The 27,785-nt window shown below is 44.4% G+C and overlaps 1 protein-coding gene and 1 long non-coding RNA gene across 5 annotated transcripts; one reads left to right on the top strand and one right to left on the bottom strand.

Annotated features, from left to right (window-relative positions):
- Positions 1–913: 913 nt before the first annotated feature.
- On the bottom strand, positions 914–24,615 carry ciapin1 (cytokine induced apoptosis inhibitor 1). 3 transcript variants are annotated; one of them, XM_061676535.1, is made up of 10 exons: positions 24,462–24,547; positions 21,813–21,961; positions 21,450–21,612; positions 21,230–21,373; positions 20,701–20,780; positions 16,084–16,252; positions 10,985–11,061; positions 10,264–10,385; positions 4,906–4,984; positions 914–1,411 (listed from the first exon to the last, which is right to left on the bottom strand). In XM_061676535.1, exons 3-10 carry the CDS (start codon positions 21,604–21,606, stop codon positions 1,301–1,303), a joined length of 939 nt encoding a protein of 312 aa, XP_061532519.1. In that variant the 5' UTR covers positions 21,607–21,612; positions 21,813–21,961; positions 24,462–24,547; the 3' UTR covers positions 914–1,300. The 3 variants fall into 3 exon arrangements, with proteins under 3 accessions (XP_061532519.1, XP_061532518.1, XP_061532516.1); XM_061676534.1 differs by lacking the exon at positions 21,813–21,961 and having other exon boundaries at positions 10,985–11,058; positions 24,462–24,615; XM_061676532.1 differs by lacking the exon at positions 21,813–21,961 and having other exon boundaries at positions 24,462–24,613.
- Positions 24,616–24,855: 240 nt separating this feature from the next.
- On the top strand, positions 24,856–26,367 carry LOC133402610 (uncharacterized). Of its 2 annotated transcripts, none has more exons than XR_009768542.1 (3): positions 24,856–25,565; positions 26,024–26,127; positions 26,219–26,367. It is a non-coding gene; the product is annotated as an uncharacterized LOC133402610 (long non-coding RNA). The 2 variants fall into 2 exon arrangements; XR_009768541.1 differs by having other exon boundaries at positions 25,027–25,069; positions 25,146–26,127.
- Positions 26,368–27,785: the final 1,418 nt, after the last annotated feature.

Here is a 27,785-nt window from a genome sequence, read left to right as displayed (position 1 = left end):
CAGTGATAACTTCACACAAGCTGGTTTCCAAGCCAATTCTGGGGCTTTCTAGGCTAGAACTCTCCCCTTTACACTAGTTAGTTGTCCCCCCCCCTCCCCAAATCGCCCTTTAAGGTTCCCCAAATTGTTGCTCCTTTTGTGGATTAGGAGCGATACAAAATGTTTGTTTACCTTGGTTAAAAGGGTTTCTGGTAAGCTTTTTTGTCTTTTTCAAAAGAGGAAGTACAATATCGTGAGGAGGTTCATTTCTCATTTTCTTTTACGAGTGGTCACTGCCATAGTGTAGCGGTATGGTTGGAGTCCACCTAACCATGGACGTCGTCTCATTCAGTATGGGTTTGATTGAACCAGTCAGTGAGCAGGAATGTCAGAGGTTTTTTTTTTTTTTTTACTATGATCACAAAATATATGATGTTGGAAAGTTGAACAGATGCGTGCCACTGTGAGTGGAGTCGTCATGGTCAACAGGGAGTGTATTTTTTCAGCTCAGGATGGGAGAGCTCAGGCAATGACAGAGCTGTTGTATTTTAAAACTTCATCTTTGAACCCAGTTCAGGAGACATCAAGATGCACGTCAATATCCAGTCTCATTGATATGGAGCAAGTGCAGACTGTAAAATGTTGTATAGTTTTATATTAGTTGGGGAAAGAAAAAAGTGGCCTTTATGCTGACACTGTAGAAACTTAAAGGAACATAAGTCAGCAGGATTTGGTTCGGACTATATAAATTGTCTACTGTGCTCCAAGATTTGACAAAACTTTTTTTTTTTTTTTTTAATGTAAAAAAGTGAGCAGATCCCGATAACTAACACTTTTCCTGTGACAAAATGGCTTCCATTAGTCCCATAAGGTTCATTGATGAAAGCAACACTTTAGATTATTACCATGCTGACAAAGAAATGGGCTGTAAAAATGTAATTTAGACTTGTTTTATTGAATTTGAATTAAAATGTAAAGTGTTTATTTGCTGCACACTTGTAGACATGTGAGTTCTGAATGCTGTCGACTGCAAAAACATTTTCCCTTTTGGCATTTTGTAGATCCTCCACCCAACTCAACAGAGTACTATTTTCACTTTGACCTGTCCACTGTCATCCGATTTGTTTAGAGCACTGAGAAAATAATAAAAGTAAGTTCAGTTGGAACAAACCAAAACATGGTACGGTTTCAACAAGCAATGGGCCACTTAACAGCTTTCTGTCAAGTTGAGAAGCGAACCAAGTGGTTGGAGGGAGGGGTGGTGTTGTGATACATTGAAATGATATGGAAGTGTTACGTTAGATGTGTGACAATTGGAGTTTCAAGCATCTGTCAGTGTGGTGTTTTCCAACACAATCTTCTCTCCTGGTTTGAATGCTGGCATCCCCATGTATGGACAGCTGGCACATCGAAATGCATCTCCAAGGTAACACTGCGAGAGCGAAAGAGAGGCAAGACACACGTTTCATCACAAACTAATTAGGACTAGTTTGACGGACAAATCTCTGAGTCATCAATAAGTCATTTATAAAAACGGTTGACTAATATCCTAAATAAACATGAACTTACACTCTTTCTGTTCAAATGCAAGTATGTGCGTGTATGTATGTACGCGCCGGCTGGCGGCCAAGTACACACACTAAAAGTCTTGAACATTTCCTGAAATGTATAGTTGACAAACAACCGTCAAAATCAGCCTTAAGGCGAGTACATAAATGAATTCATTCATCTTGCGTTCCGCTTCTCCTCGCTGGGGTCGCGGGCGTTCTGGAGCCTAACCCAGCCAGCTATCTTCGGGCGAAAGGCTTTCAAATCCCGATGATGATTTTCTTTCTGTGATTCTGCAAAATGTGATGTTAATCAATCGATTCCCATTGATTTTGGACCTGCCGCTAGCGTGGCTGTGTGTGACATAACTCCGACCAGGATATGGCTCATATATTTTCTGTCACTTCCAATGCTTATTTAATTAATTTTATTAACTACAAATGCCTCTTTCATGTGCTATATTTACTGAGAGAGAGGATTCCGAATGAATATTTACTTTAAATATTTATATTTTTCCTTGCCATGTATTTTAACAACTTATGCAGTGTTGGGGGGGGGGGGGACACAGTGGACGACTGGTTAGCCTCACAGTTCTGAGGACCCGGGTTCAAATCCGGTCTCACCTGTGTGGAGTTTGCATGTTCTCCCCGTGCCCGCGTGGCTTTTCTCCGGGTACTCCGCTTTCCTCCCACATCCCAAAAACATGCATGCTAGGTTGATTGAAGGCTCTAAATTTCCCATAAGTGTGAATGTGAGTGCAAATGGTTGTTGCTTTATATGTGCCCTGCGATTGGCTGGCGACCAGTTCAGGGTGTATCCCGCCTCTCGCCCAGCGTCACCTGGGAAAGGCTCCAGCACACCCGCGACCCTCGTCAGGATAGGTGCTATGGAAAACGGATGGATGGATATGCAGTGTTCATTCTCAGGTCCTTATTTGTTTTTTCATATCGGGATGTTTTGTTCCACATTCTCTAATTTAACTATGGAATTCCTTAAAACCGATTAACATTGTTATTATATGTTGTCGGTTTCTGTGTTTACCCATCTTTCTGATGATATAATGTTTTAAGATTAAGTAAATTATGCAGGTTTTGGGGCCATCTCTCGACTTTAAACCTCCGTGCATTCGATGCGTCAAATGGATGCTTGTCATTTAGAATGAATTCTGATGAAATAACATACAGTATTATAATAATAATACAGTATGCACGGTGGTGAGAATCCGACGGTGATTTGGCTCACTCGTGTGCAGATTAAGAACATTTCTACACATTTATTAGCGAATGAGGCCCAAGAACTTAGTGCACTGAATTAAGTCATTATTACAGTGCATCCGGAAAGTATTCACAGTGTTTCACTTTTTCCACATTTTGTTATGTTACAGCCTCATCCCAAAATGGAATCCATTCATTTATTACCTTAAAATTCGACACAAAACATCCCATAATGACAATGTGATTTTTTGTGTGTGTGTGTGTGCAAATTTATGAAAAATAGAAAACTAAGACATCACATGTACATAAGTATTCACAGCCTTTGCTCACTACTTTGTTGATGCACCTTTGGCAGTATTTACAGCCTTTTTGAATATGACACCACAAGCTTGGCACACCTATCTTTGGACAGTTTCGCCCATTCCTCTTTGCATCACCTCCTAAGCTCCATCAGGTTGGATGGGGAGCATCAGTGCACAGCCAATGTCAGATCTCTCCAGAGATGTTCGATGGGATTCAAGTCTGGGCTCTGGCTGGGCCACTCAAGGACATTCGCAGAGTTGTCCTGAAGCCACTCCATCGTTGTCTTGGCTGTGTGGTTAGGGTCGTTGTCCTGTTGGATGGTAAAACCTGAGCACTCTGGAGCAGGTTTTCATCCAGAATGTCTCTGTACATTGCTGCATTCACCTTTCCCTCAATTCTGACAAGTCTCCCACTTTCTACTGCTGAAACACATCCCCACAGCGTGATGCCACCACCATGCTTCACTGTAGGGATGGTATTGGTCTGGTGATGAGCGGAGCCTAGTTTCCTCCAAACATGACGCCTAGCATTCATGCCAAAGAGTTCAATCTCGGTCTCATCAGACCAGAGAATTTTCTCTCTCATGATCTGAGAGTTCTTCAGGTGCCTTTTGGCAAACTGCAGGTGGGCTGCCATGTGCCTTTTACTAAGGAGAGGCTTCCGTCTGGCCACTCTACCATAGAGGCCTAAATTGGTGGAGTGCTGCACAGATGGTTGTCCTTCTGGAAGGTTCTCTTCTCCCCACAGAGGACCGCTGGAGGTCTGACAGAATGACCATCGCGTTCTTGGTCATCTCCCTTACAAACACCCTTCTCCTCGTTAGCTTGTTAATGTTGAGTCCGTCAAGCACATGAAAACATGCACACATGTTTAAAATAAATGTCAATTAATAATAAATGTACATAAATAAGTACACCTCTGTGTCTCTAATGAGATGATTAAAGCTTTGCATTTCCTAATAATAATAATACATTCAACTTATAGAGTGCTTCTCCAGACACTCAGACACTTTCCACTAATCAGAAGATAGTAAGGTGGGTGAGCAGAAAGCCCGGCTGGTGGGGGCTGGCGTCAGCGATGCTGTGCAGAAAAGTCACGCTGGCTGGCAAGAGCCTAACTGGACGTCAAGGGACGCGGATGGATGGTCGGCAGCTGAGCTCGCTGCACGCATGTTGACGAGTCGACCGAAGCCGGGTGTTTGAGAGCTTGCTGAGAGAGCGATAGGTAGGTGATAATTTAGCCCAAGTTTCTTTTGGGAAATAATCTCCCCGCCTTTCCTAGTTTTCAATACATGACAACATCAACGCATTGTGTTGAGTGAACGTGAACCTCAGGGATGGATCATTCACTGAATGAGGAAGCACTTGAATGATTTTGTGAAAAAGAACTGAACGAATCGTTTTAATGAACTGATTCGAATGATACAGCACACTCAAAAGAACTGCCGGCGGGCCCATCACTACTGTCACTTGTTGGACCTTATATAGGCAGGTGTGCGCCTTTCCAAATCATGTCCAGTCAACTGAATTTATCACTGGTAGACTCCAATTCAGCTGTAGGAGCTGAATACTTATGTACATGCGATTTCTTAGTTTTTTAAATTTTTAATAAATTTGCAAAAATACCTTTCAAGTTATTATGGGATGTTGTGTGTAGAATTTGAGGAAAAAAGATTGAATACTTTCTGGATGCATTGTACAGTATATCCACCAGTTTGGTCCATCTGATTATGGTCAATTTTATGACCACCCCCAACCCTCGTCAATTGGTAGAATATAAAATAAAAGCAAATTGAACATGGACCCATGGAAGTGCGACACATGTTGCAACTCTCCCTGCTAAACTATCATAATGAACTCACACTTCCACAGGCAGACTTGGGAAGAATTGTCTTCTGTTGTCCTTTACTCTCCTCCATTTCCTCTGCAAGGCCACATGTGCTGCACAAACATAAGCATAATACATCACTGAGGTCTGAGCAGAACACAACTACAGACTTTCAACCATAAAAGGGGTAATCAAATTCAAAAGTCCAATTTAGCTACATTTTTTTAAGTCGAGGTCTGGAACATCATAGTTGTACATGGTAACGCTCGAAATTTACTCAAGTATTTTTTGGGCCCGAGCAGCAATCGCTGCAAGGGACCTATCGTAACTGCAAATGATTCTTTTTCAATATTCTTGTGACGCAGAACGAATCGCATTTTTGAGGGCCTAAATATTTACAGATTCGAACGAAACTGCGTGCAAATTGGACCTGGCGAAAAATTTCATATTTTAGAATTGTTGTACAAAAAAACAAACAAAACAAAAACTCAGTAGCACCCCCTATACACCACTATTTGCAGAGAGTTTGGCCTAGGTCTACGAAAATTGGGGGGCACGTGTAGCCCCCCCCGAGATGTACAAAAACGTCAAGGGATAGGAAGTGAGTTATTTTTTTTAATGAACAGTTTTGGCATATTTTTCCACATTCACTTGGGTCATACTTGAGCGAACTTGTCCTAGATGTTTCATTCAACTGACTTCAAACTTGGTCTGTACCATCTCCAGACCTGGGACATTAAAAGTTGTGAAAAGGTTTTCATTTCGAAATACTAGCTGACAGGAGCGGGGCACCAAATTTTGCACATTAAATATCCTTCGCCATAAAACTGGAAATGCTTCATAACTCAGTTGGTTCAGTCCTAATTGATGGCCTACAAAAAGGTCTCATTGCCAAGGTGTGAGTCAAGACACATCTCATGATGGTTAAGAGCAGGGAGCTGTTTCAAGACCATCACAAACTAATTGTTGCAAAACATTACAATGGCATTGCTTAGAGGCGCATTATCTTAGCTTCTGAAAGTTCCAGTGTGCACGGTCGGGGCCGTAAGCCGATCATAACACCATAAATTTGCCTCGATCGGGTGCTCCTCGCAAGATTTCTGACAGGGGAGTAAGAAATAGAATAATCAGAAGAGTTGTCCAAGAGCCAATGACCACCTGTGGAGAGCTTCAAAAAAATCTGGAATGAGCAGGTTCTGGAAAACAGAGACTAATCTACTCCACCGCCGCCATGGGCTGTATGCACGCTCACCACGCAAGAGCCCATTGCTGGAAAAAAAGCATGTCAAAGCTCATTTAAACATTTGGACAAGCCAGTTAAATACTGGGACAATATATTCTGGTTGGATGGGAGCCAAATTTAACCGCTTGGATGCCATAATGCACACCACGTTTGGAAGAGAAATGGCACTGCACATCACCCTAAAAACACCATACCAACAGTGAAGTTCAGAGGTGGGAACATGATGGTGCGGGGCTGCTTTTCAGCAAATGGTACTGGTAAACGTCACATTATTTGAAGGAAAGATGAATGTACCGAGACATTCTCGACAAAAGTCTGCTGCCACCTACGAGGATGATGAAAATGAAATGAGGGTGGACATTTTAGCAGGATAATGATCCAAAACATACTACCAAGGAAACTCTCAATTGGTTTAAAGAAAAAAAATAAAGCTGCTAGAATGGCCCAGACTTGAACCCCATCGAAAATCTATGGAAAGTACTGAAACTCAAGGTCCATAAAAGAAGCCCACGGAACCTTCAAGATTTGAAGACTGCTTGTGTGGCGGAATGGGCCAAAATAACACCAGAGCAATGCATGCGACTAGTTTCTCCATACAGGAGCCATCTTGAAGCTGTCAGTGGAAACAAAGGGCTTTTGTACAAAGTATTAAATAAATACCAGTTGGTGTGTTCAATACTGTTTCACTATGTCATTTCACATTATTACACACAACTTAATTTCTGAGCTTATTTGTACTACTTTCTTTGTATGTATGGATTAATTGGGTTGTTCCCAACAGCTGGTGAAATGTTCAGGTCAGTAGCACCTTTGGAAATACAACCCCAATTCCAATGAATTTGGGACGTTGTGTTAAACAAATAAAAACAGAATACAATGATTTGCAAATCATGTTCAACCTATATTTAATTGAATACACTACAAAGACAAGATATTTAATGTTCAAACTGATCAACTTGATTATTTTTTAGCAAATAATCATTAACTTAGAATTTGATGGCTGCAACACATTCCAAAAAAGCTGGCACAGGTGGCAAAAAAGACTGAGAAAGTTGAGGAATGCTCATCAAACACCTGTTTGTGTTTGGAACATCCCACAGGTGAACAGGCTCATTGGGAACAGGTGGGTGCCGTGATTGGGTAGAAAAGGAGCTTTCCTGAACACAAGCAAAGATGGGGCGAGGTTCACCTCTTTGTGAACAAGTGCCTGAGAAAATAGTCGAACAGTTTAAGGACAATGTTCCTCAACGTACAATTGCAAGGAATTTAGGGATTTCATCATCTACGGTCCATAACGTCATCAAAAGGTTCAGAGAATCTGGAGAAATCACTGCACGTAAGTGGCAAGGCCGAAAACCAACATTGAATGCCCGTGACCTTCGATCCCTCAGGCGGCACTGCATCAAAAACCGACATCAATGTGTAAAGGATTTCACCACATGGGCTCAGGAACACTTCAGGAAAACCAATGTCAGTAAATAAAGTCCGAGCTCATCTAAGATGGACTGATGCAAAGTGGAAAAGTGTTCTGTGGTCCGACGAGTCATGGAGCAGGCTGTTATGTTCTGGGGCTGCTTTGCTACATCTGGCACAAGGTGTCTTGAATCTGTGCAGGGTACAATGAAATCTTGAGACTATTACGTTATTCTAGAAATAAATGTGCTGCCCAGTAGCAGAAAGCTTGGTTTCAGTTGCAGACATGGATGCTGCAACAGGATAATGACCCAAAACACTCCTCTGAAGTGGCATTCTCTGAGCCCTGATCTAAATCAGAATCAGAATCATCTTTATTTGCCAAGTATGTCCAAAAAACACACAAGGAATTTGTCCCCGGTAGTTGGAGCCGCTCTAGTACGACAACAGACAGTCAATTGACAGAGAAGACTTTGGAGACAAAGACGTTGACAAAAAAAACAGTCACTGAGCAATAAAGGGTTGCTAGTTGTCTGGTAATGCCGTTACATTATTATTTTTTTTTTGACAATTCGTTTGAAACAGGATGGTACTTTGCACAGTTCCAGAGATCTATTGAAGATCTGAGTGAAGACTGGCGCGAGCTGGACCGCGCAGACTTTGAGGCAGGATGGGGAAACATGGTCTGGGCCTGGCGCTTTGTTAATCGTTTGTTGTTTGAAGATGCGTCTCACATCCTGTTCGCGGATGATTAACGCAGAAGTCGGTGGAGTGGTAGTGGTCGGTGGTGCGGCCGGGTGGGTGTGGGGTGTGAAAGTGTCCTTTTCAAATCTGCAGTAGAAGGTGTTCAAGTCGTTGGCTGGTGTGCCATTGTTCTCGGCTTGGGGGGGATCGTCGCTTGTAATTTGTCAGCAATTGGAATGCATGCCAGACTGATTTAGAGTCATTAGCGCTAAAATGTTTTTCTAACTTTGCTGCAATGTTAAATTTCTTTAGTCAGCTGGTTTCTAGCGCGATTATACAGAGCCCTGTCCCTGCTCTGATATGCGTCCTCCTTAGCTTGGCGAAGCTGCTTAGGTTTAGCAGTGAACCACGGCTTGTTGTTGTTGAATGTGCGAAATGACTTTGTTGGTACACATACCTCTTCACAGAAACTGATATAGGCTGTAACAGTGTCCGTGTATTCATCCAGGCTGCCAGCTGAATTTTCAAAGACACTCCAGTCTGTGCAGTCTAAACAGCTTTGAAGTTCCATCTTTGCTTCATTGGTCCACTTTTTCACTGTTTTCACTGTAGGATTCGCGCATTTAAGTTCTTGCCTGTATGTCGGTATTAAGTGAATTAAGCAGTGATCAGACGAGCCCAGGGCTGCACGAGGTATAGCGCGGTATGCGTTTTTTAGCGTAGTATAGCAGTGGTCTAAAATGTTATTTTCCCTGGTAGGACAGTCGATGTGCTGCTTGTATTTAAATCCTATTGAACATCTGTGGAAGGAGCTGAAACATGCTATCTGGGGAAAACACCCTTCAAACCTGAGAAACTGGAGCAGTTTGCTCATGAAGAACAAGGCATAATACCTGCTGAGAGGTAAAGAAGTCTCATTGAAAGTTACAAAAATTTAGGGTACCATCATTTTTGCACAGGCCTGTTTCATGAGTATGTTTAATTCATAATTCAAAAGCAATGTGTGATTTTCATTTGTTAGGTTGGTGACCCGTGTTCTTCATGAACACGTAGAACGGATTGGATAACGACACACTATAAGGGCTCTGTACTTTCCATGATGAAGTGAAGTGAAACCCATAGATTTGTTATCATATTTAAGTGAATAATGATTGTGTGATTTTTTAAAATATCTATTTTCTGGCCACTTTTTATTGAATTTGTTGATACTTCTTTTGTTAAAAGAAAAAAAAGTACCAACAAATGTAATATAAAGTGGCCACAAAATGACCTGAAGGGTAGGGGGTTCTGACTTGACTAAACTAGTCGAAAATGGGCAAATTATGGCTATTTTCAGTTTTTTTTTTTTTTTTTACGGTTTTGTTTTGACAGTGGGCAAATGTGTTGGAAATATTATATGTTAATGCTCAAATGTGAAATAATTTACTGCCAGCAAGCCACACTTCAACAAGCTAGCTTTCTAAAAAACTAACGTGGTTAGTAGGCACTTTTGAAAAAGAGAGCCAAAAAATATTCTTACGTATAAAAGATTATTCCTTGTCCAGAGTTCCATTGTTGTGATTGTACGACGTGTGTGCAACCGTATGCAGCACAGAAATTCTTGCGACTTTGGTTTCCGACCGTGGAGTCCACAAGACTGGAACGCGCCGACATTTTGCCCCCACTAGCTTAGCGTCGCCGTAGGCACGCGGCTCAAAGGAAAGTCTATTATATATCTTTTGCTACGGCCTCCCACCCTAACAGATCTTTTGTGCTTGAGAATGCTCCAAATATTTTCATGCATGAAGATTTTGTTACAGACGGCACAGTTCTTTTTGTACGATGGAGGAACTGGTCAGTCAGAAATGTTCATGTATTTGCTGTTTGCATACATTTATGACTATAAATCCCAGAAAGGACTGCGGTAAATCCACCACAAGTTGCTGTCATTAAATATAGAAGCGTGCCTAAAAAAACCAAATATGATTTCGTATAAAAAGGTATCCGGATCTGGACAGCAATTCACTTGTTGAGGACCCCTGCAATAACTTGATAAAAATGCTAAGAATTTACCAGTTCGTGCAGGCTTTCTTCTTCTTGCTTGCTTGGGTCCCACAGCTGGGAGCTTTAAGAGACACTGGCTCTGGCTTCTTCAAATCTTCTTCATCAAGCAGAGCATCAGAGTCCACTAGGTCCTGGCAACAACACGGCAAATAAGGTTTGAGTAAGTCACATACGTGAATGTCTCAAGTCTTAACCTTGAAGTTTCATGCAAGTCCCAAGCTACTTTGGCAAAAACTCAGGCAAGTCAAAATTCAAGTCTCAACATATAATGGAGTGACAATATAAAAAAATTTCACTGACCATAAAACAACAAATACTGTCTACTTACACCTTATAAAAGTTAAATGAACAACAAAGGAGAGGAGTAAATTGATTCCACTGAATAGTTTTTTAATTTCAAAAACTAAGTAAGCAAACTATACTCTGCAATTTGTAGTAAAGTGACAGCTAGTCAGAATCCTTCTCAAGTCATGCATTTCAAGCCAAAGTCAAGTTGAGTCTTTGGCCAAGCAAGCTCAAAGTTCTAAAATTGTCAATTCCAGTCTTACTCGAGTCAAGTCATTTTACTTGAGGCCCTCACCTCTGAACAGGGAACATCAACGGGATCTATGTTTTTTGAGTAGTACAGGGGACATGTCTATAGATGTCTTTACATGGCCAAGCATGGTGCCGTTTTAATTTTTTTTTTTTGTAGCCTATGTTCTACATGTAGAGTAGCAAACTAGCTTACCACATCGTCGTCATTCATGTCGTTGGCTGACAGCGTCCACATTTTGATTGTGTTTGGATCCAGAGCTAATTTCGCTGCTGAGAAAAATATTGGCAATGATTAACCTTATATCCATTTAACCAAAGACTCACATTCTCTCAAGCTTCATGACTTATCTCAAATAAAATTCAAGTGCTCTCAATCCGTCAGAATTCCAGATGTGGCACATAAACCACTTCATCCATGGTTAGTTCAGTTAAAGTGAGTTTGGTGCCATGCACAATTGTTTGCATTGACAATCTCAAAAGTTAAAACAAAAAACATTAAGAATAGAATATCTGATATTATTATTACTATTATAATAGTACTTTTCAAAAGAAGTTCAAAAGAGCCACATTAAAGTGAACCCTGATTGTAATGACATATACTTCTTAAAATACGATCACTGACCTCCACTTTTGAAATACAGTGTTATATATTTATAAATTATTCTTTCAAGTCATTAAAAGAGTTTTTGTTTGTGGCCGCCGTTTTTGCGTGCGCAAAGCATTTTGTGACGGATGACATATAATGGTTGCCGTTTGCTGCCTTACATTGCTGCCCTCTCTTATATGAGTGAAATCTTTAAATCGCAATTTTATTTTACACTTGTATTGCAAACCATCTTTCGTTGCAATAAAGTAAAATAAAATAAAAAGGCTAAAACATTGCCGCCCTCTGCCGAGCTAAAGGCTGGCAGACACCCAATGACAGCTTACAGCTAAATGCACAGAACACTTCCCTCACATTGAAAATACATTTCCGGGTTTTAATCGCACCACCGTGACGACTCAAGACATACAAATAGTATATGAAGCATCAGATATTGTTTTACATCATATTTAACTATATTCATAATCTATCAAGTGCCTGTGGATAAAAAAGCAAAACTTGTGTACCCAGCGCACGTTCATATTAATGGTGTCAGTGAGACTAACACTCTTGCTTTAATTCTCGCCCGTCCTCTCTTTAGAAACCTGCTTCCTCCTTAATTATTGATTTTTTAAGGTTTAACAAATGTGATAAAGTACTCCGTGTACAGTGTGCAGCACAGTATCCACTCAGAACTGTTCATGTCCGATTTCCAATGTACCTGTACAATAAATGGCAAGGTGATGTACACTTCACCAATCACAGACCACAACTTCACGGTTAAACGTGACATCGTCTTTGATGGAGATAGTGACGGTAACTCAGAGGATGTGTTAACTTTAATTGATGACTTATCAGAGACCTCGGACTTCCTGTGCACTTGTTCCCTCCACTTTGCAAAGTGCACACGAGACTCCGCTACGATGCACCATACACGAAACAAACGATGGTCAACACAGTGAGACCGGACCGGTCATGCAGGTCCAACCTCCGTGACAGCATCCTCGCTACACCAAGTCCGCCAACGCAGATGCTCAACCAAGACACAGGTGAAACCGAACGCGCTGCGCCGACGCAAACCGCTAACATAACGACTGAAATAAAACATATCCACAGCGCCCCCGCCGGTGACATTTGTAGCCTTACTACTATCGAGAGACAACTTCTGGAATTGCAGTGCACAATGCCTACCACACGACAACGCGTGGCTAACAAAGTAGGCAATTCCTGGTTGCTAAGCAACCTGCTAAAAGTAGCCATTTTAGTTCTCGACATCTGCTGTGTAACTTGAAACCAAAAGAGTCAGGCCATAACCACGCTGTTATCTGTGCTCCTAACGGTTTATGCTCACACCCAGATTGCTAACAGGCTGATGAGCAACAGGCTATATGAAATTGCTCCCTTTCTAGACAAATTAACAATAGATAAAATCTTCCCACATTTGGGACCCCTCGTCTTAATTGAAATTATTCGGTACTACTAATCCGGCTCACCTCGGGTTTTTCCCTCCAATCTCCACAGCGCTGCATGTCAATCCTGAGTTCCGGGGAAAAGCCTTCCTTGCCGCTCGCTCATTCAGCGATGTGCTCAAAGATGCCGCTTGGCATATTGACGATTGCACTGGGTACAACCTGCCGTCTGGCAGTTACGACAGGCAAATTGTGATTTCCAAGTTTTTCAAACAAATTTGAATTTGACCCCAAAAGGCTTGAACAAGTTCAATTTGAAGGAACTCAGGCAATTGACATGACCAATGCTAAGACACCAGCGCCCCTGTTTGCACATCCCGCCACTGCTACAGACCTTAACTTAGTGGCCCTCACCATCCTCGACCACTACATGATTTTCAGCATAGCCTATCTTCTCTACCGAAACTCCAATGCTTGCCTGAGGTCTTTCGGTGGAAGGAATGGCTGAGCTCGAAAGTGACCCAGCTCAAACCATGCAGGAGGCCCCCCTCTGACCGAACTTTCCCGGACCTCCTTGCTTCCTCTTTTTTAAGTTTTCTTTCATTTGTCCAGACTAGAACCCCTGTCTTTCACCTCATCTTTTGGTTTTCTCCTTGAATAAGTTTCACACCTAATAGTACTTTTTTATTTTTTTTGCTAGGAAGGAGCTGGGCTGAATTGTTTTTCTTTTCCCCCCCCTTTTTTTGTCCTTTTCCTTGTTGTAGAGAACGCTACAAAGACTCTCCGTTAACGTTCGCATTAGCCTTTTCCTTTTTCTTTCAACTGTGCAATCGCTTGACCTGACCACATAAGACACACACACATTGACAGCTATATTCAAAGGAGGGCGCAAAGGGGTTGGGTGGGGGTTTAGTATGCACTAATGTTGTACTCTGGTCACTGCATTGCTGCGTGTACCTGCCAACCTGTGGCACCTTCCAAGGAGTCGTCACCCTAGACCCGCGCCATGGAGCCAGATTCAGCCGCCGAAAGGGGGGCTATGTAGAGGGCATGCTCCCCGCAAACGGAGGTGACACAGTGACTCCCCACAGTTTGATAAACTGCATCCTCCAAAGCCGCCTTGCTGTGAGACTCCCACAACAAGACGCTTTGGACCCTAAAGTAATTAGCAGGTCCCCTCAAACTCTTGCTTCTTTGTTCGTTTGAACTCACAACAGCCCAAAAAGGACCGATCGACGATGGGATGCAAATACAGCAACAAACTATTTGCTCAATATCCAAACGTGCGCGCAAAGCACTGCCTACTGGCGTTTGAGAGGACTGCAACCCATGAATGCTCATCTGATGTTTTACCAAGGATCAATGTCTGTTTTAATATTTCATGAACTCTGCAGAAATATTCCAAACGTATGGCTTGGTGTCTGTGTCAGTGTGTCAACTTCACAAATGCAACTGTGAGATTTTGAGAATTGTTTGTCTTGATTTGACTCCAAGCACCATGAAATGTCATTTGAATCAAAAGCAGTTGATTTGCCAAGTATAAACATTCCATGTGCTTGACCTGTGAGTAAAGAGAGTACCAAGTTGAGGTTATTTTTATATTAATATATGATTTTAAACTCATTTTATCAAATCTTTAGACAGGATTAAAACTGATGCGTGTTGTCTTCTCCGTCCCTCTTCGACACGCCACTGGGGTACTTAACCCTGGCGCACGTGTGCTTTCTCTCTTGTGTTTTTCCTCTCCTCTGACTTCATAAGTGTTCTGGCTGGCGAGCTGCCAGCCACGGGCTTCGGCCACCCCCCGCCCCCTGCCATTTTTTTGTTCGGGCACACGGCTCGGTAACCGCGGCCCTTGGGTATAGAGACCCGGCTTCCCAGCCTCTCCGTGGGCCACCGCTTGGCGATCAGAGCAGCTGCTACTAAGGTACCAGGTATGCTTCCAGCCAAGCGTAATCGCTCTGAAATTGCCAGCGAGCCACAAAAAAGGCAGGAAGAGAGACGGTCAAACTCTCCCAAGGAGGCGTGACGAACAACCATTTTTCGTCTTCCGCCTCTTTTGTTTTGTTTTATTTTTCTACATTTTTTCTCCTTCTGCAACCAAATCTGTCGCCCTGCGTCCTGAACCAGTTCCAGAGAGAGACTACCACCCACCAGCACGAACTTACGCTCGTGAGTAGACACGGCAAACTTGCCAGAATGTACAATATTAGTGTCTAATAATTTCGGTTTCCAACTTTAGTTCAACACAATTACACATTATTCATGCACTCACTGTAGTCGTCTCGCCACGCTGCACTATTTGCATATCTGTTGTTGACCAATACTGGCCACTCATGTGCCTGAGTAGCATCTGCATCATTTGCACAATCGACTCAGTAATATCTGCAACAGCTGCACAATCGACATTGTACCCGATTATCGCACTACTCGTCACTTTAAACTGCATACATTTCTTGACGTCTCGGCGCCCTTTGCACAATGTTCATTGCACCGGACTATTGCTCTATTAGTCATTCAAACTGCTCTCATTGCTAGAGAACTCTGCATCTTTTTGCACAATTGTCAAAAATAAATACATAAATAAATAAATGTACCGGCATGACCAGGTTACTGGCAACCTTTTATTGTTCAGTGAGTGTTTTTGTCAATGTCTTTCTGTCTCCAAAGTGTTTTCTGTCAATTGACTGTCTTGTCGTACTAGAGCAGCTCCAACTACCGGAGACAAATTCCTTGTGGGTTTTTGACATACTGGGCGAAATAAAGATGATTCTGATAAAAAGGTTTCTTGTCACTTTCCCTAAATTTGATCCAAATAAAAAGTGACGTGGTTCCCCTTTAATAGGTCAAATTTGTTTGATTTTAATAATAATCCTAGGTCAGTAAGTACAAAAGATTAGTAAGAGAAGGAGCAGCTTTAAAGAAGTGTGGTTAGAGCTTCGCCCGACATCTGCTAAGGTTACTCTGTCGAGGTCTGGGCTAGCTTAAGTAGGGCTGGCGCTTCATAGGCAGCTGTGAGAACCTAGGCGAATCTTTCCCGACACCAGCTTAAGCAAGCTCCCGTCGCTGTTTACGGTCCACTGATAACGGGGAGCTTTAACCCTTGAAACGGAGAGCCGGTCAGGACTCATTTAGTGCCATTTTTGACACAGGACTGACACACTGTTTTTAAGAATGATCACTTTCCATTAAGTTGCAAAGCAAAGAACAATAGCAGCCAGAGATAACCCTTTGTGTGATGTTTAAGAACGAATGTCAATATGTAGGCAAGGCTCAGTTTTTTTTCTTGATCTACAATACCTGGCTGAGGAGTCATTTTCCCAGATGACATCTTGATTGAACTGGATGATCCCACCTCAAAATTTGGTTTGGCTGCACAGAAGCGTACTTTTGACAACGTGTTTTCTTGGTAACCCGTAGGTGTCTTGAGGGAGTTGAAAGCCTCTGAACTCAGTTTTGTGTTACTGACCTAGAGGGAGACAAGATTTAAACAACAGCAATTATTCCACCGATTATCAACATAATTTATATTTCAAATTACATTTTTACAAGGATTGTAATTTAGGTTTTAGTCTAAACAAAATGAATTGTTTTTATTGCAAGCCCTGCATTTGAACCTGAATATTTAATATACTGAAAAAGAACAAGCATTCTAAAAAAACAGATGACAAAAAAAAATTACAAAGCGCATCCACAACATTGTTTAAGATGTATTGCACGTAGGCAAGGGCTGGTTACCGGTTTCACGGTATACTGTACTGCAGTTTTTTAAAAGTCATGGTTTGAAAATCCCCCCTCCTTGAGCCGTCACCTTGTCGTGTGTCCCAGTGATCCTAGGAGCTAAGTTGTCTGGGACTTTATGCCCCTGGCAGGGTCACCCATGACAAACAGGTCCTAGGTGAAGCACGGCTCAAAGACACCCAATGATGATGACAAACAATGGACTTCGTTTTCCCTTGCCCGGACCCGGGTCACCGGGGTCCCCCACTGGAGCTAGACCTGGTGGTGGGGCTCGAAGGCGAGCGCCTGGTGGCCGGGCCTGCACCCATGGGGCCCGGCCGGGCACAGCCCGAAAGGGTTACGTGGGTCCCCCTTCCCATGGGCTCACCACCTGTGGGAGGGGCCATAAGGGTCGGGTGCAGTGCGAGCTGGGCGGTGGCTGAAGGCGGGGACCTTGGCGAGCCGATCCCCGGCTACAGAAGCTGGCTCTAGGGACTTGGAATGTCACCTCTCTGGCAGGGAAGGAGCCCGAGCTGGTCTGCAACATCAAGAAGTTCCGACTAGATATAGTCGGACTCGCCTCCACACACAGCTTGGGCTCTGGTACCAGTCCTCTCGACTCGAGAGGGGTTGGACTCTCTTCCACTCTGGAGTTGCCCACGGTGAGAGGCGCAGAGTAGGTGTGGGTATACTTCTTGCCCCCCGGCTTGGCGCCTGTATGTTGGGGTTCACCCCGGTGGACGAGAGAGTAGCCTCCCTCCGCCTTCGGGTGCGGGTCCTGACTGTTGTTTGTGCCTATGCACCAAACAGCAATTCAAGGTATCCACCCTTTTTTGGAGTACTTGGAGGGGGTGCTGGAGAGCGCTCCCGCTGGGGACTCCATCGTCCTGCTGGGGGACTTCAATGCTCACGTGGGCAATGACAGTGAGACCTGGAAGGACGTGATTGGGAGGAACGGCTCCCCCGATCAGAACCCAAGCTGTGTTCTGTTATTGGACTTCTGTGCTCGTCACGGATTGTCCATAACGAACACCATGTTCAAGCATAAGGGTGTCCACACGTGGACTTGGCACCAGGACAACCTAGGTCGCAGTTCGATGATCGACTTTGTGGTCGTGTCATCGATCTTGCGGCCGCATGTCTTGGACACTCAGGTGAAGAAAGGGGCGGAGCTGTCCACTGATCACCACCTGGTGGTGAGTTGGCTCCGATGGTGGGGGAAGATGCCGGTCCGACGTGGCAGGCCCAAACGTATTGTGAGGGTCTGCTGGGAACGTCTGGCAGAATCCCCTGTCAGAAGGAGTTTCAACTCCCACCTTTGACAGAACTTTGCTCATGTACCGGGGGAGGCGGGGGACATCGAGTCCGAGTGGACCATGTTCCGCACCTCCATTGTTGAGGCAGCCGACCGGAGCTGTGGCCGTAAGGTGGTCGGTGGCTGTCGTGGCGGCAATCCCCGAACCCGTTGGTGAGGGATGCCGTCAAGCTGAAGAAGGAGTCCTATTGGGCCTTTTTGGCCAGTGGGACTCCTAAGGCAGCTGATGGGTACCGGCTGGCCAAGCGGAATGCAGCTCTGGTGGTCGCTGAAGCCAAAACTCGGGTATGGGAGGAGTTCAGTGAGGCCACGGAGAAAGACTTCCGGACGGCTTCGAGGAAATTCTGGTCCACCATCCGGCGTCTCAGGAGAGGAAAGCAGTGCACCACCAACAGTGTGTATAGTGGGGATGGGGCGCTGCTGACCTCGACTCGGGACGTTGTGAGTCGGTGGGGATAATACTTCGAAGACCTCCTCAATTCCACCGACACGCCTTCCCATGAGGAAGCAGAGTCTGGATTCTCTCAGGCGGGCTCTCCTATCTCTGGGTTTGAGGTCACCAAGGTAGTTAAAAAGCTCCTCGGTGGCAGGGCCCCGGGAGTGGATGAGATTCGCCCGGAGTTCCTAAAGGCTCTGGATGTTGTGGAGCTGTCCTGGTTGACACGCCTCTGCAACATCCTGTGGACATCGGGGGGGGCATCCTTGAGGGTGCATGGGAGTTCGCCCAACCAGTCTACATGTGTTTTGTGGACTTGGAGAAGGTGTTCGACCGTGTCCCTTGGGGAGTCCTGTGGAGGGTGCTTCGGGAGTATGGGGTACCAAACCCCCTGATACGGGCTGTTCGGTCCCTGTACGACTGGAGTCAGAGTTTGGTCCGCATATCCGGCAGTAAGTCGGACTCGTTCCCGGTGAAGGTTGGACTCCGCCGAGGCTGCCCTTTGTCACCAATTCTGTTCATTACTTTTATGGACAGAATTTCTTGGCGCAGCCGAGGCGTAGAGGGGGTCCGGTTTAGTGGCCTCAGTATTTCATCTCTGCTTTTTGCAGATGATGTGGTTCTGTTGGCTTCATCAAGCCGTGACCTCCAACTCTCACTGGAGCAGTTCGCAGCAGAGTGTGAAGCGGCTGTGATGAGAATCAGCACCTCCAAATCTGAGACCATGATCCTCAGTCGGAAAAGGGTGGCATGCCCTCTCCAGGTCGGGGATGAGATCCTGCCCCAAGTGGAGGAGTTCAAGTATCTTGGGGTCTTGTTCACGAGTGAGGGGGCTCTCAATTTACCGGTCGATCTACGTTCCTACCCTCACCTATGGTGAGCTGTGGTTCGTGACCGAAAGAACGAGATCCCGAATACAAGCGGCCGAAATGTGTTTCCTCCGCAGGGAGTCCGGGCTCTCCGTTAGAGATAGGGTGAGAATCTCGGTCATCTGGGAGGTTCTCAGAGTAGAGCCGCTGCTCCTCCGCACTGAGAGGAGCCAGATGAGGTGCCTGGGGCATCTGTTTAGGATGCCTCCCGGACGTCCCACCGGGAGGAGACCCCGGGGACGACCCAGGATACGCTGGAGAGACTACGTCTCTCGGCTTGCCTGGAAACGCCTCGGGATCCCCCCCCAGAAGATCCACGGGAGCTGCTGAGGCAGTTCTACACAGCGGTCGTCGAATCAGTCCGGTGTTCTTCCATCACAGTCTGGTTTGGTGCTGCTACAAAACAGGACAAACTCCGACTGCAACAGACAATCAAAACTGCTGAAAGGATTGTCGGTACCCCCCTACCCACCCTTGAGGACTTGCACGCTGCCAGAACTAAGACAAGAGCGTGGAAAATCCTCTCGGACCCTCCAAATCCCGGTCACCGGCTCTTCCAGCTCTTTCCCTCAGGTCGGCGCTACCGATCAATGCAAACCAGAACTAGCAGACATTCCAACAGCTTCTTCCCTCTTGCAATTAACTTCTTAAACACCTAACCTACAATTCCATCACAACATGCTTGCAATTTTGTGTCCTTTTGTCTTGAGTTTGTTGTCACATTTCTGTCGGGCCAATTATATATTGCTCGTGCACTCACTGTAGTAGTTTCAACACGCACTGTTTGCATATCTGTTGTTGACCAATACTGGCCACTCATGGCAGAGTAGCATCTGCTCCATTTGCACACTGACTGAGGAGTATCTGCAACATTTGCACAATCAGCATTGTCCCACACTATCGTACCACTCGCTTGAAGTCTCGGCGCCATTTGCACAATGGTCATTGCACCGGACTATTGCAATATTAGTCATTCGAACTGCTCTAAGTGCTAGAGGACGTCTTTTTGCACAATTGTCAAAAAAAAAAAGAAGAATGTACCGGCATTACCAGATAACGAGCGACCCTTTATTGCTCAGTGACTGTTTTTCTCAATGTTTTTATGTCTCAAAAGTGTTCTCTGTCAATTGACTGTTGTCGTACGAGAGCGGCTCCAATTACCGGAGACTAATTCCTTGTGTTTTTTGGACATACTTGGCAAATAAAGATGATTCTGATTCTGATTGCAGTAGTCTGACATAGTGCAATCGTGAAAGACCAAATTTGTCTTGTCGTCTGATCCACGCATTACGTGTTGCCTGTCTCAGACAGTCCCACACCACCGACTTTTTTTTTTTTTTTTTTTTTAAATGACTATTGGCGGTAGGCTACATGATGGGGACACGGAGTAAATGTCTTTTGCGGAGCCGATCAATGACGTCATTGATCAGATGAGCGAATTATGACAAAGCCGATCAGCATAAAATGCTAATTATCAGATGGTACCGATCAAACCGATCAGTCGAGTTCGAACCTCAAGGTACTACTGTATATTGGTTGGTGACTGTGCACTGTAATCTCCATCCAACTATACCCACCTCAGTCACTGACATAAACCCTGATAACTTCAGAGCGGACGTCATCTTCTCAGCAGTCCTCACACTCTGCGCATCAACCTCTGAAACAAAAAGAGAGTCCAAATACACAAGAAAACCATGAGGAGTGATGAGACCAAAATTGAACGTTTTGGCCAATGATCCTAGGAGCCATAATGAACACCATGTTCAAGCATAAGGGTGTCCACACGTGCACTTGGCACCAGGACACCCGAGGTCGCAGTTCGATGATCGACTTTGCGGTCGTGTCATCGGACTTGCGGCCGCATGTCTTGGACACTCGGGTGAAGAGAGGGGCGGAGCTGCTATATGCTATACCGAAGAAGCACCAAAACACACACACACACATATACATACATACACATACATACATATACATATATATATATATATATATATACATACATATACATATATATATATATATATATATACATACATATACATATATATATATATATATATATATATATATAGCACATTAATACAGAACATGAGAATTGCATCTGACCTGTAACGGGTTCATCCAGAACTACCTTCCCGCCGGGTTTGAGGACTCTGGCCATCTCTGCCAGAGTCTCTGAATTGTGGATAGAAAAGCTGTCCGAAAGAAGACAAGAAAGCACCCAATCGAATGCGGATGGAGCATGGGAGGCTAAGGAGAGGTAGATCAAATTTCAACTTTCGTGACATGGCAATCAGGCAAAAGAAGAGTCACAGGTTCTACTCACACAACAATAGCATTTCCATGTTTTCCACTGAAACTCTGCCATTTGCACCAACAATGGCACTAAGATCCTCTACGAACTGTTTTAAGGTGGTAGGTGATGAGGGCTGAGCCCAAACCAACAGCACCTTATCCCCCATTCTGATACCGTGGTCCGCCATGAGCTCCTGGAAGAAAAAAAACATTTTCCCTTTCAGATAATTTTACGTTAACAATAAAAACAGCATCAAGTTTGAGGTTAAAAATAACATTCCAAAAGCCGCCAATGAATCAACATGACCATGTTATCTAATGTTCAATAAACCTTCAAACAACATTCAACACATTTAGGCTCAAAGGCCATTCCATCCCGCAGTTTTACCCTCACCGCCAAGATGCTGCCGAGATGTTGTTATGACTCCCAATTGTGTTCTGAGCGGGATACTTGCAGCTGCAATATGATTGGCTGCTTGCAGTCAGTATGCTCGTGCAACTCGTCTGCGGTTGCGAGGCCGGTTGGCTGTACTGCCAATTTGTCTGAAACGCATTTGGAGAGAAATGAACATTGAATTCACGGGCAACAGCTCTGGTGGACATTGCTGCAGTCAGCATGCCAATCGCACGCTCCCTCAGAACTTGCGACATCTGCGGCATTGTGCCGTGTGATAAAACCGCACATTTCCGAGTGGCCTTTTATTGTGGCCGGCCTATGGCACACCTGTGCAACAATCCTGCTGTCTAATCAGCATCTTGATATGCCACACCTGCGAGGTGGCCTGGATTATCTCGACAAAGGAGAAATGCTCACCAACTCGGATTTCGACAGATTTGTGAACAATAGTTGAGGGAAACGGCCTTTTGTGGATGTAGAAAAGATTTTCGATCTTGGGAGTTCAGGGGCCTCATGTATAAAAAGGTGCGTACGCACAAAAACGTGGTGTGCTCTTTCTCACAGCAAAGTTGAGCTGTATCAAGAGTGACATGACCGTGGAAATGTGCGGTGCCTCACGCCAACTCCGTGGCTGACGTACCCACCTCTCTGCAACTGTTGCGGCTTTGGCGACACTCAGAAGCGATGCTGGGAAACTGTTATCATAAATCTGTACATCAGAGACACATTGATGAACAATGAATGACCAGCAACATTTGATTGCAGGAATGTAATAGAGGCGACGACTCAGAATTCCTTTGTTAACCGGTGTATTTAATGAATCACTGATATTCGTGAGGTCGCCTGTTAATTGATCAAGGCGATCATTTATGCCGCCTATTGCCCTCACAATCGCTTGGTGACTAAAAAAAAACAAAAAAAAGACTCCTTTGAATTGACTTCATTTGAACATGTACATTGGTTGTACATGATTAAAATGTGTTAAAACAATTTTTTTTTATATGATGTCATTTTAACACATTTTAATCACATGCAACCGATGTACATGTTCAAATGAAGTCAATTCAAAGGAGTCTTTTTATCGGTCTGCACGGGTGCAGCAGCAGCCGGTTGTTGGAGCGCAATTGCGTATTCATATTTCGATGAACCCTGGGCCTGAGAAAAATGTATTTTCTGAATGTGAAGTTGCTCAATGAAGTGGAGGCACGCAAGAAAATCCTCTTTTCCACGCGGACTCCGGCGTTAACAACACGCGAAGGAGGAGCGAAAAGGAGCAGCGCGTGTGCGGCTGTCGATGCTGTGAAGACAGAATAGCGTGCACACTTTGAACTAAAACAGAAGCGGTCAGACATTAAGGTGGATGTGAAGCGGAGGACAGCTGCCCACCGCCAAAGTGTGGGCAAAAAAAGGCGAACGGGGGGAGGCGCGGAGGGCCTCGCTGCTCTCTCAGGGGTGAATGGAGCACACGTGGCTCACTATGATCACCCCACAAGGTTAATACCATGTATTTTTAGAACAAATGTGTCCACCTTCACTCAGCCCTGTGAGAAAAGGTTCATGCGTAAATGTTGTGTGTGTGGTGTTTGCAATAAATCTTTTGAATTCAAATAGAAGCACCTCAGCATATCAAAGAGGATATCAAAAACTTGGACTCCTTTTTGATGACTCAATTTATGATTTGAATACACAGGAGAGGACACGGACAAAAAAAAATTATGTTTGATTTTTAGGAGAAGGGGGGGTACATTATGTCAATTTAAACACATTTTAATCATGTGCAACCGATGTACATTTTCAAATGAAGTCAATTCAAAGGACTCTTTTTTTTTTAGTGCATGTGCTGGAGTCACGAAGCGATCGTGAGGGCAATAGGCGGCATAAATGATCGCCTCGATCAATTAATAGCTGTCCTCACAAATGTCAGTGGTTCGTTAGATACGCTGGTTAACAAATGAATTCTCAGTCCTTGCCTCAATTGCATTGTTGAAATCAAATGTTGCCGGGCATGACTTGTTCATCAGTGCTTACTTTATTCAGGTGTCTCTGGTGTGCAGATTTATGAGAACAGTTTCCCATCATCACCTCGAAGTGTCGCCAAAGCACCAAAAGCTGCAGAAACGTGAGTGCGCAGTTGACGTGAGGCACCGCACATTTCCACGGTCATGTCACTCTTGATACATCGGAACTTTGCCGTGAAAAAGAACGGACGCCACGTTTTTGTGCTAAGCACCTTTTGTACACGAGGCCCCTGGATATTTTTGCGCGTACGACGTTTTCCTGATTTGAAATTCGCCAGGTTTCAGTAGGAAATCCACGCAAGTCTTTGTACGTGAGGGCCCAGCTAACGAAAAATGGGAGCAAAAACGAAAGTGTTGCGTTTCTATTTTTGTTCAGTATAACTCATGTGCCTAAATAACCAGCTACCCATTCAATTCTTATATATTTGACCAGATCATGTCACGAACCTTTTTATTAATGCGACATAATAGTTGGCATCAAACCGTAATGACTAACAAACTAACCGGCGGAAGTGCAAGTCAACTCAATTGTAAACACAAATATAATATTAATATGTTTAACACATTTTTAAAAATAATTTAATAAGTGATTGTTACAGTAATTTAAATATTACACGTAGTGACTTACTTTAGGGTTATATACTGCAGTCAAGTCTCGTTTCTTCTTCTTCTTCTTCTTCTTCTTCCTCTTCTTCTTCTTCTGCTTCTTCTGCTTCTTCTTCTTCTTCTTCCTCACAGACATGGCTAGGTAAATTTGACACTGAACTTTTGAACTCCGTGCCGACGACAATACTAAGCTAGGGAGGTCATTGTTGTCAGCGCATTCCATGTGTGTGGACGACAAGAAACCGTAAGAACAAGTATACCGGTACATTGGGCTGCATATGGTTTCATACAACGCCGTACCTGGGAGTAACCGTTCACGCTGAAAAGTCATATTTGCTCAAGGTTTTTTTTAAATGAAAAAAATGAGTTTATAGCATAAGCTTTGGTGTTGACAAAAAAGTAAACATCATGAAAATCGGTTGAGAAATTACCGAGTTGAGGCTTAGTTTCAATGTCCGTGCATTACCTTCCACGGGAAGGTCGACCTTTCCAACATGGCCGCCACGTAGACACGTCATCTCGCCGAGTTGGTACAGAACGCTGATTCATCTAGCTTTCATATCTATGTTCTTCTTTCGGTTGTCAAACAACTTTTGGTGCATTAGTGCCACGGTCTGAAATGGAGTGCGGGTCTGTATAATCCTTTTTCAACAACCTGTTTATTCCCATCCATCCATCCATTTTCAACACCGTTTATCCTCGTTAGGCTGGCGGGGCGCTGGAGCCTATCCCAGCTGACTTCGGGCGAAAGGCGGACTACACCCCGAACTGGTCGCCAGTCAGTCGCAGGGCACATATAGACACAGACGACCATTCACACCGTCACTGAGTGGGAACTGAACCCACGCTGCCCGCACCAGTCAGGCACTCGAGTGCACCGCTGCACCATCAGCGACTCCTATTTATTCCCATCAGTAATAATAGAAATTGAAAACCTAAGCCAGCAGAATTTCTCAGTAGAGGCTACTTCCTGTCCTTTCATCTGATGAATTCATTAGCCTTGCCTGTTTATATTTAACACATGAATACAGATGCTTGAATCGTCTCTTTTTTTCATAAAAAATGATGTATTATTTAAACCAGTGTGACCAAATCTCATTCTGGGTATGATGCAGTGAGAGGAAAAGTATGTTAACCCTTTGGAATGTCTTCAGTTTCTGCATGAAATGGCCATCAAATGTAGTTTAAGCTTCATCTAACTAACAAAAACAAGCAGTCTGCTTAAACTAATACCACGAAAAAGCAAAAAAAAAAACCCAATCTTTTTTTGTAGCGCAAAACATTCGTAGGACTGAGAGGAAGAAGTAAGTGAACATTTTCGATTTTTGGTTGACCCTCTTTTGGCAGCAATGACCTCAACCAAACATTTACTTGTAATTGAGAGATTTTTTTTTCCTTTGCGGGAAGACGCTTCGCTATTTGCTTCGCAAACTCCGGCGGTTCGAGGGTGCTCTGGACTGTTGGTATTTGTATTTATTTTTTGAATGCTGCTTTTAATTTATTGTATCGAAGAAAGTTTTCTGTCTGTTATTTGGAATTCCTGGAACAGTTCACGTGTCCTCTCTCGCTCTCTCTCTCTCTCAGGACTAATTACCTCCTTGCCTGGTTCCAATCAGCACTCATCACAGCCTGCATTTAAGCCTGCTGGTTCCAGTGTTCCAGCGCCAGAGTATTGTCGCTCCAATGCGGTACACCGGCCTACGTATTACTCTTGAAAGTTAGAACAGATTCTCGGATACCCGTGTTTGTACTTACTCCCTGTTGTTCCTCCTCTTCCAGCGCCCTCCTGTGTCTCCTGCCACGACGAATTGCCGAGTTCCCTCACCTGCTGGCGCTCCAGTCTCCTACGGACGACCACCTTCACGCCTCGGAAATACAGACGGTGCGCAATCCCAAATAAACCATTAGCAACTGCTTCCTCCGCCTCCGTCTGCTTTTGGGTGCAGTCCAAAGCCGTTTGATTGCAAACCGTGATTGATATTGTCACGGAATTAACCATGAGTTTGTCCAGGATTTTGATTTATCTAATTCCAAAAGGAATAAACCTTGGTTTGTTTAACCTTTTCAATGATCAATTAACGCATTCGAAGTCTTTTTCCGAGACCAAACGTCCACCAACTGGATATTTTCTCAAAACCTTGAAAAATGACAAATAACCGTCCTGGATTCCAGGTGCTTGCTCGAGCACCGAACCTCAAGCCCCAGGCCGAGTTACACCATCCCCGGCCTACAAACAACAACAGAACAAAAGAACTGTTTTTCTTCTTCTTTGGACAATCTCTGATCCGATGTCGCTTCTTTCCACAATGGAAGCATCTTCTACCCCCTCCCTTGTCCGGTATCCAGCCTCGGCATCCTCAAATGTGGTTCAGCGACGCTTTGCCCGCGTCTCACCGACTAAACCGGACCGTGATGCGCAGGGAGCCCAGACGGTGCACGGCCGGCCCGCCGTGTAACTATTTGGATCGCAAAGCTAGCTGCTAATGCTAAGGAAAACAAGCATAGGTGAGGTCAAGCGGCACGATTCCAACAATGCGATGTGGATTTAAAACAATGTTGTGCTAAATTTGACATCCTTATTGTTATGTTGAATCCTGCATTCTGGGTTAGGGTGAATAAATGATCCCATCCGGTGGCATTCGATATCACTTAAAAGGAATTAGCCAACGAGGACGTTCCTCATAAAGCCCGACACCCGAGAGGTTGGTGCCAAAAAGATCCCGCAAAACGTCAGGCAGCACGTGCGCAAAGATCGGAACATGGCTACGAGGTCAGGGAGCGCACGCGCGAATATCGTCGTCGCGAGCGAAACCTATTTTCATGACAAGTCATAACTTCATTTGGTTTTCGCTTGAGTTCGATTCTATCTCTCAACGTCTTATTTTTTGTTTTGCTTGCGATTCAAGAAGTTTGCTTGATAGTCTTGTATTTTGTTTGCGATTGAAAACGTTTTGAGGATGTATTCCTCTTTTTTTGTGGCACAATTCTGATTCCATAGAAGAAACAGTCAATTATGTCGCGGCAGGCAGCCAATCATATTGCAGCGGGTCGCTTTGAACTCAAATGGAATTCACTGGAGCTGCGAGCAGCTCGAAACGTTTGGGGCAGTTTGGGCTATTGGCACGATGGAGCGTGGCCCGCAATTGGCCCAGGTCGTAGGTCGTGGTATGAGTGTAGTATTATACTACGTATAAGGTATCACGTAGATGGAATTTATATCAATGATTGACACGGGGTCACAGCCCCCCACCCCGTCCGTCCGTCCGTCCGTCCGTCCGTCCGTCTCTCTCGGGCATCGGAGGACGAGATTGCAGTGGGAAAAAAGGCGACTGTGAACCATGAAAAC

This window comes from Phycodurus eques, chromosome 5 (genome assembly GCF_024500275.1).
Source record: "Phycodurus eques isolate BA_2022a chromosome 5, UOR_Pequ_1.1, whole genome shotgun sequence".
NCBI classification, from domain to species: domain Eukaryota; kingdom Metazoa; phylum Chordata; class Actinopteri; order Syngnathiformes; family Syngnathidae; genus Phycodurus; species Phycodurus eques.
Note: the sequence above shows the minus strand (reverse complement) of the source record. Positions and strands in the feature narration are given on the sequence as shown.